At 38.4% G+C, this 9,796-nt stretch overlaps 1 protein-coding gene across 1 annotated transcript; it reads right to left on the bottom strand.

Annotated features, from left to right (window-relative positions):
- Nucleotides 1–507: 507 nt before the first annotated feature.
- LOC132149450 (retinol dehydrogenase 8-like) lies at nucleotides 508–9,163 on the bottom strand. Its single transcript, XM_059558696.1, has 6 exons — nucleotides 8,825–9,163; nucleotides 5,943–6,104; nucleotides 4,468–4,647; nucleotides 4,153–4,246; nucleotides 1,685–1,868; nucleotides 508–1,519 (listed from the first exon to the last, which is right to left on the bottom strand). The coding sequence occupies exons 1-6, from the start codon at nucleotides 8,931–8,933 to the stop codon at nucleotides 1,292–1,294; spliced, it is 957 nt and encodes a 318-aa protein (XP_059414679.1). The 5' UTR covers nucleotides 8,934–9,163; the 3' UTR covers nucleotides 508–1,291.
- Nucleotides 9,164–9,796: the final 633 nt, after the last annotated feature.

Raw genomic sequence — 9,796 nt, 5'->3', positions numbered from 1 at the left:
TTATTCAAAGTGATCCCCAGTTATTGAATGCATTTAGTGAACAACACATTCATAACAACACATTGTTATGACACATTCTTTCTTTTTGTGTGTCTGTAATGCTGTATTATCATAGGAAGTTGTTCATTTGAAATGTATATATACTTGTTTGTAATTCTACTTTAGACAATAGAGATTTTGAGATAACTGCATTCAGCTGATAATCCTTAATTGCTGACTTGCTTAAAAAGGGTGAATGTTGTTTGCTAAATGAGCACTGAAGATAGCAATTCGCTGAAACGTTTGCTGGTGTCCATTCTGTTTTTAACCCACATGCACTTTGCGCCTTTTTGCACGATGCAATTTGAAAAATAAAATATGTTTTTGTAGACTTCCAGTCTTGAGTGGATCAGTGTGCGGCTAGCCACTCCTCTTGTTTATTCTATATGCCATTGGCTCTACGCACCTGTAGTACAAGGACCTGCAGTACAAGAACTTTTTTTCTGTTTGGAGCTCTACATATTTTTTCCATTATAACATTTACTGTATTTTCCGGACTATAAGTCACACTTTTTTTCATAGTTTGGCTGGTCCTGCGACTTATAGTCAGGTGCGACTTATTTATCAAAATTAATTTGACATGAACCAAGAGAAATGAACCAAGAGAAAACATTACCGTATACAGCCGCGAGAGGGCGCTCTATGCTGCTCAGTGCTCCTGTAGTCTACACTGAATACATAGAGCGCCCTCTCATGACTGGAGACGGTAATGTTTTCTCTTGGTTCTTGGTTCTAAATAAATGCGACTTATAGTCCAGTGCGACTTATATATGTTTTTATCCCTCGTCATGATGTATTTTTGGACTGATGCGACTTATACTTAGGTGCAACTTATAGTCCGAAAAATACGGTATGTAGTTTTGTTCGCTTGGCTGTTTCTTTATAAAAGTCCAGAAATTTGTCCAGAAAGTTTTTCGTCAGGTGTGTTTTTTAATTATATGATGTCATTACGTTGCTGTCTTGCCACCAGCCAATCGCTGCACTGTTGATCGTGGTTTCGAGAATCGATACATAACCCCTTTTGAACCAACCTATGAATGTGCAATTATCTCAGATAACTCAATCCCGCTATACTAATCATCAACAACAGGTGCGTTCGAAGAACTGAATTAGCCAGATCCTGATTAGCGTGATGATACCATCGTGGATGTTACATTTCATCTTGGATTTAATAAGCGAGTAAGAAGTATGGGCCCCTGTTCTGCTGTAAACTGAGGGGATTGGGAGTGTGTGCATCTCACTGCTGCCCTCTTCAGTCAGGAGAAATGGTGCGTCTGCGCAGGCAGCTGCATGTCAGGCATTTGAGGATGCTCATGGTAATGTGCATAAGCGAGCCAAAGTTAAAGAGCAGGTTGTAGAAAGCGTTCACTGAGAGTCCTCCGGTCTCGTCTGCGTATTTCATGGCCACAATGGGTGTGTAGAGGCTGTTGGTCAGATTCCGGAATCGGGGTTGGCTGGATTCAATCACTTTCTTGGTGCACTGGATTGTGGGTAATTAAGAACAGAATAATAATAGCGACAGGTTTAGTGTATAAACGAAAATCAGTGGAGATTTAAAGGGCAGTGAAGATAAATTAGAGCTTGTAATTTGTAATGCAATGAATTTATCGCATTCATATGTTTGCAGTCAAACAGTGACACATACTTTAGCAATGTCCTCAGGGGTTTGTCCCAATGCCTCAAAGATATCAATGGATGATTTTATGTACACATCCTTGAAGTATCTGACTGTGTCTGCATCTGCTCCAGGATAATCCATCTTGGCCACCTCTTGCATCATCTTTGTTTCAAACTCTGTATGCACTGGGCCTGGCTCAATCAGAGATAGTCTGGGAGAACATAGGGAATGCTACATTAGCACTATAGCACTCTTTAATTCTAAGAAGATTCATTTTAAAAAGCCTTTTTACACCAAATCTGATGAGCACAACATGTTTATAAATAAATCAGTCAATTAATCTTGAGAATAAATCTCATAATAGGCATTTTGATGAGAATTAAGTCATAAGTTTCAGAAAATAAATCACCTTTTCTCTAACAATATTTGAAGGCATTTAGTGAAAATGTTAGTCTTTTTTCCAGTTGAGAGAAATTTCAGTATTTCTGCTATAATTATAGCAAAATTACGGAGTCCCGCACATGACATGCAAGAAAAAAATAATTAAATCATGTACACGATTTACTAATTTGTTCCCTCGATGTACTAAAACGTGCACACGGTTAATGTTTTGTTCCCTCAGTTTGCTAATTCGTTCCCTTGATTTGCTATATCGTGTTCACAATAGAGCATCACAGTCCCGCCCACAGCCCGAGAGAGGTTTGGTGCCTGAAGTAAATTTCCCATTCATTTCTCCCATTGACTTTCAGGAAAATTCGTATCTAAAGAGTTTTAGAGCATGTCTGAGGATAACCAGCTACGGCTGAACTCATAAGCATACAACATATCATTTCGAGTGAAAACATTAAGAGAAAATCCATAAAAAGTCAAAGGTACAAGACTGTGTACATATTTTCATTCCGAGCGAAGGAACTACTCATCCCATAAACCACCACGCCTCACTGAATTCAACTGAAGCCACAACCGCGAAAGAGCCTTTTGAGCGACTTCCAAATCTGATGACGGCCGCGTGAACTTTATCCTCCAGTGAATTTTATTTTATATAGTTAATGTGCAGTAATAGCAGTTCTTTCAGTATAATCGTGTAAATAAATAGTGTTTTATATAGGTATTGTGTATTGATTTTTATATTTATCATCGTTTATTTTATATATTGTGTGTGTGTATGAAAGCGGTAAACGATACAACAGCAACATGGTGCAGTGCTTTGTACCTGACTGCAATCACCGCTTAGTCGTCAACACATGTCGTTGTCATTACACAAATGTTCAGTAAATGCACAAAAAGGTATGCCTAGACTAAATATCATTTTGACAGTGGCATCATAAAATGCTTGATATGACTCGTCTCATACCATATGAAGGCTACAGTAGCCTAGCTAAAGTGGAAGATAATGCTAACTAACGTTACCACCCTCCTTGCAAAACTCACTACAACTTTGTAGGTCTTGTCCCTCATGCTGGCCCTTACAAAACCCACAAGCTGACCCTCGGACACGCTACACTCAACTAACGTCACATGACCCTATCTGAAGTGGTTTTTGAACACTTGTTTTCCTCCTTGAAAAAGCCATCATGGCAGCCAAGGAGATCATGATTGCACTGATAAGTCTACCGTGAAAAAAACGCAACACAGGTTTTGTTTTTATTTTATTTTTTTAGTCTTCACGGACCTTCGCGGGGTTTAACCAGATGGTTACACGAGTTCCATCAATCAGATGCATCACTGTGGGATTATTCAGGATTGTGGGTAATGAAGTACTTATACAAGACATCGCGAATAAAAGGCATTTATCTCAAAACAAGGTTAGTGTCCCATGAACCTTTGGCGTTTATATGAGCATATACTATCGCTTAGTACAGCCGTAGCTGGTTTTAAGTCTACCATGTATGGTTACGTTTTTATGGCTTATACCCCAACTGTCAATGCAGAAATTGTATTGAATTTTTACTTCCGGCACCGGCTGTGGGCGGGACTGTGATGCTGTATTGACTAATTCGTTTACACGATTTATAAATCATGCACATGATTTAGCAAATCAAGGGAACGAATTAGTAAATTGTGCACACGATTTAGCCTACTATTTTCTCCATGCCTGCCATGTGCAGGTGATTCCTGAAGTTTCAAGAACTTTTATATTCTTCAATAATAACAATAGTTACTAACGGATAAAAAATACGATTTTATTACATCTTGATTTTTTTTGAGGATTTTTAAGGATTATTCAATTATTTTCAATGGCACATGGCATTAAACCAGTGTTGTAAGTGTAACTAAATGACATGAGCATAATATACGGTACTTATACAATATCAAATAGTTATACAATATTTAGTAATTTACTGGACAAAAAACAAATTTATCATCACAGATCATAGCAATTTGATATTTAATTGATATGTTCATTGTTATGGTTTTAAACCTTGTTTTTTTCATGCTGGAAATTTGGGCTTGACATCCATAGGCCCCCCATCATAAGACCCCGGGTCACTTACTTCACATTAAACTTCAGCAGCTGCACAGCCATACTCTCACAGAAGCCCTCTATGGCGAACTTAGAGGCCGTGTAGACATCATTGAATATCACACCTGCGGATAATTTCAACAGAGACATATTCAGTGATAATGTCTTTGTTCTACTGCCCTCCCAAAGTGGCCCAAACCATGTGTGCCATATCTGGCTGTCATACTGCTCTTCAGCTAAGTGCATAACACTGAATGGCTCTATTGTCTCTCTGACTGTCAAGCATTCAGCTGTGTGACACAGAAGGCTTCAGTCAACCCTCTACAGCCTGGTGTGTCCATCCTACCCTGCAGGCCCATTACGCTGCTCATGACGATAATGTGGCCGGATCGCCTCTTCTTCATGTCCGGCATGACCTCTTTTATCATGCGCACAGTTCCGAAGAAGTTGGTCTCAAACACTCTCTTCATCTCATCCATGCTGATGCTCTCCACAGGGCCCAGCAAACCCACGCCTGCATTATTAACTGGAAAATCAGAGAGGAAACATGAGTGGTTATGCTCTTGCCTGTTTCCTGAGGCACTATGCTAGTATTGATTTTTGGTGACCACATATCATTCAGTTTATATCAGTCAGCACTCACTCTTTCTAGTTTCTATCAAGAATCTCTTGTCTCTATTCATTTATATTAGTATTTTATCAAAAATATAAATTTATCAAATTAAATTTGATACATATACTCAATATATAAAATTATGTTACACTGTTACACTGACAGTTTGTACCTCTGCTGATATTTGTTCATAGGCAGAAAAAAACGATTTTATTTGGTTTTTCCAACTCAGTTCCTTTTTTGTAGTCTGAACAGGCTAAAATCCAATTTGTATAAGCCCGATGCAAGCCTCATTTGAAATACTATTAAAGTTTTTTAAATGCATTCGAGTCTGAACAGTCAAATAGGATTTGATTGGATCTGTGTCTTTTTTATTCATCATGTGAAAGGTTAATACAACAGGTGTTTCATCAAGAACAAAAACAGCAGGTGGTCATTATGTGACCACTGTAATCACATCATGTAATCAATGCTTTAATGCGTTCATTGTTAACTAACTGCATGATTTGTAGAATCTTAGAGCTGTACATTTATGTCATAAGGACAGTCCTTTGACAAAGTCACCTCTGATATCAGATCTCTCTTATTTGTAATGTAGAAACTTTTATTTCCTGTGAAGCTGCTTTGAAACGATATGTATTGTGAAAGGCGCAAAAAAATAGAATTTATAGCAGTCAGTGGGGACCAACAATTGTTCGATTTCCAACATTGTTCAAAATATCTTCTTCTCCCGACGAGCTGGATGGCGCCTTGAATGGCAGACACCGCAGTCGGTGTGTGAATGGGTGAATGTGAGGCAAATTGTAAAGCGCTTTGGATGGCCATGTGGTCTGTTGAAAGCGCTATATAAATGCAGTCCATTTACCATTTACCATTTCTTTTGTGTTCAGCAGAAGAAAGAAATTCGTACAGGTTTGGAACAACTTGAGGGTGAGTAAATGATGACAGAATTTTCATTTTTTTGGTGAACTATCCCTTTAACTGTACCCACAATCTCTCTATTTTATTGATTGTAATGAATGATAACAAATGATAATGAAACATAATCGATGGTAAAACATCCTTTGCTTAACTCTCGCAAGGTTTGCTTCATTGCTATTACAACCAGTGTTTTATTTTTATTTTTATAGAACAGCCCAAATAAAAAATTGGATTTCCCCTGCAGTGTGAACAAAGCCTATATGAGGTCAAAGGCATGGTGCACTCACTGAGAATGTCGATGTGGCGGTCCTTTACACTGTCAATACATTGCCAGACTGAGTCATCACTGCACACATCCAAAGACAGCAGTGTCAAGGTCTTTCCGTATGTGTCACCCGCCGCTTCCACCAGCCGGTCCTTCTTTCTCAGGTCTCTCATAGTGGCAATAACTTCAAGACAAGTGACAGAGAATCATTTTGTCATCAACAAACTAAGAGTAAAAACATAAAAATGAAAGACTATTATCTACAGAGGTTTTTTTAGAGCTAAATAATGGAACTATTGTCATTTTAGAGCTGCTTTACAGCAGAATTAGAATTTGTCTCAGATTTGTATCATCAATTCTGTTTGTCACCCTGAAGCCTCTTAAAAACAACCTGTATTGTTTAAAGTTCAATATAAATAAAGGTGATTTGAGTTGACTCTTAGATGCTTTGTCCTCAAATCACCGCAGGAGATTGCAGTTTGATTTAATTTGATCGCTTCTCTTTTTTTAGCGCTGACATATATGCTGACCTAAACAAAGCACTCCGTCTAATCAGAGGCAAGTGTTGCTTATGTAAACTATGGCTGAAAGACAAACGGAAGAGATTAACATTTTGATGCACTTTGCACTTTGAACACACTGACCTAAATCAAGCGCCCATCTCAGATTTACTAATAAGCTTGCTGAAGATCATTCGTCTGTAATTCTGTAGTATTTATGATTTATACTGTATATCTCTCACTTGTCATGTTACTGCCTCCTTAGCATAAATCGCTTTGTTGTGTTACTCATTTGTAAGTCACTTTGGATAATAGTTTCTATTAAGTTTCTATTCTAAAAGTTTCTACTAAATAAATAAAGACATCATTCAACTTGAACTTCAACATTTACATCATATAGGCTTAAATTGCTTCTTTGACGCTGTCAGGCGTTACTTTAACAGCGTCTGTCGGAGAATATTGATGTTTGATTTGCTGATTAAATCATCTCTGCTTTTACAGATAAGGCTGAGGAGCTTCCGTCTGTAGTGGATCAAAGTGTTAAAGCATCATTCATTTGCCTGTCAACAGACAGCCTCCATGATCAGTCACAGCCCGGCTGCTGTTGACAAGTGCCAGTAAGCATGAGGAGACTGTCATGCATCTGTATGGTGATGATGGAAACGCAGCTGCTAGAAAATTTGCATTCCTGTCTTCCTGAATGCACTTGTGTATATATAAAGCTTAATCTGTACTTGATGAGAGAAGAAATTAATTCTTACGACACACAAAGCCTGTGTGGCCAAACTAGGCCACAACTTAAATGTGTTTGCGAGAACAACCGCCTCATTATTAAAGCTGTTGTTTCAGATTAAGTCTTGAGGCAGATTAAACATTCTTGAATGAGCCGCTCTGTCTTGTAATTCGATTTTTTGGCTTTCTTTGAAGTTGGCATATATCATTGCTCCTCATTATAACCAGAACCAATGAAATGTTTAATCTCAAATGATTTAGTTTTTCTGAATAAAATCCACTGTTGCAATACTTTTCGAATTAGAACAAAGTTCAAATGGAATTAATTTTAAAGATGGAAAAGAATAAAAGAAATGTGTGGATGGAATAGTTCCTATTCTGATAGGGTTTCATTTTAACTTTCTTAAAAACATCCCTTTTGTGTAGTAAAATAAAAGGACTTTAACAGGGGGTCTGTAGTGGTACCTCTTAGTGTTAAAATTACAATATGATAAATATAACCAAGGCTAAAGAAGCTTGTTTCGTTGTTCTGCACACATTATTACACGGCTGTGTGGAATACTTGATTCTGATTGGTCAATCGCGCCATCCAGCGGTATGTTATTCCCAGATAACAACCGCCAAATGGAATAACACACCGCTCATCTGGGTACTACGAGATATCCTGAGCAGTATATGCTTAACGAATCACTCGCCTATCATTGACAGCCTGGCGCCATCTTGTGACTGAAAACACTTAACCACCGCGTGTTACAATGGAAGACTTTATTAATTTCAACATATACGGTAAAAACAAATCTTTTTAGCCGTGTAATAAGCGCTTCGCGTCGGGGTCCTGATCACCCTGTCGGGGTTTATTCTGAGATAACAACCGGCTGGATGTACATTATCCCTTACTTAGCTAAAATTAAAGTATAATGTAGAAGTACATCAATAAGTGTACAGTAATCATCATACCAACTTTATACATGTCAGACTTATATCTCAATCCACCAAGGGCCTAAAAAAGGTTGAAGACCCCTGGTGTAAACCAAACGCATTGTATTTGACTGACATTAATGAGTCCCTGGATGTAGCGGAGTAGGAGATAACAAACGACCAATGGTTTTGCCCTGCTCAGAGTGCAAATGAACTCTTCAGACGACCCTCGCTTTACAGCCCCTCACTTGTACAGGTCTCAAACTTTGTCCCTCTCCCAACACTCATTCCAGTGTGTGAACTAAGGGCGCATTAGACACGGCACTAAACCAGGGCAGCGGTCTACAATTCACAGCCATAAAGGGAGCTTTGTACTGGAGAAGTCACTTGAAAGAGAACTGGCAGTCTCTTTCTGATCTCCGCCTGGCGAGCGGCATCCTTGCGGAGCCGTACCCTGGAAACTGCGCTTTCACATGACAACAAAGAGCCTTTGGGTTCAACTAGAGAAAAGTGAATGTAGAATCTCGCGGTTTGGATGAGGAGACAAACTAATTCTCAAACATACAGCGTGTTATGTAATGAAAATGTTACAAAATAAGACTTTTATGCTATCGATTAATACCCACTGTAAAAATGTGTTAACTTCTAGAATCTACAATTTCGAACGTTCTAAAATATTCTAACTAACAAAAAACAGCACGTTCTATAGACGTTTGAGCGCTGAAGGAAATAGAACGCAAATGAGCGCGTTTACCATGGTAACGCTTCTGTTCGTCACTGGCCAGCAGCACGGCAATCCGCAGTCCGATCCCGGAGGAGCAGCCGGTGATCAGCACTACTTTCTGCTCGCCTCCACTCGCCATGGCAGCTCCAGTCTCAGCTGCGAGCTGGAGCAGCGGACTTTAAAGAACTTAAAGCGGATCATGCAACTCGGCGCTCATGTGAGCGGGTTATGCAGTCACATGGCAGACAGAATCGATTAGTTAAAGGAGGACGTAAAAACGCATGTTTACTTGCGTGAGCATCAGCATTTACTGTACCGCTTTGAAAAACAAACAGATTAACGCAGTCAGATGCATTGCGAGCTGTGGGTGCAAAGGGGAGAGAAGTGTGTGTGTGTGTGTGTGTGTGTTTGGGGAGGGGGCGGGGGTCTAAGGCGAGAAAAAAAATACAAATAAGTAAAACAACAAACATTTTAAATGAAATTTGATTTAAATTAATACTGATTGTTAATCTCAGTTTCACGCCTACTGGTCTGTTAGTTTTGTTTTGCAATCCTTCACTAATAAATATTGCTGATTGAAGGCCTATTTTTGTTTGATATTGCACTCCATTTTGATGCAAATGGAGACCGTTTTTTTATGTTTTTAGTAGAATCATTTTATTTTTTAAATGATCTAGTAGTGAATATAATGACATACTCTACACTCACATGAGTTAAGCTTCTTAGTAATTACATTAGTCTGTACTGCCACCTGCTGGTTAAACTGAATACAACACATGCAACTTTAAATAACATGACGATGATGTTTTTTTTAAGATGCATAGAACATTTTTTTTAAATATATATTATGTGTGTGTGTGTGTGTGTGTGTGTGTGTGTGATCGTCGTTTTAAATATATAATTCACATTTTCATAATGTAAAAAATAGCAAAATAAAAATCGATTCATAAAAGGCATTTGAAAATTATACAAAAATAAGTGAAGGCATAACGTTAATTAAAG

Source organism: Carassius carassius, chromosome 9 (genome assembly GCF_963082965.1).
Source record: "Carassius carassius chromosome 9, fCarCar2.1, whole genome shotgun sequence".
NCBI lineage: Eukaryota > Metazoa > Chordata > Actinopteri > Cypriniformes > Cyprinidae > Carassius > Carassius carassius.
The sequence above is the reverse complement of the archived record's forward strand: the minus strand, read 5'-3'. Positions and strand labels throughout refer to the sequence as shown.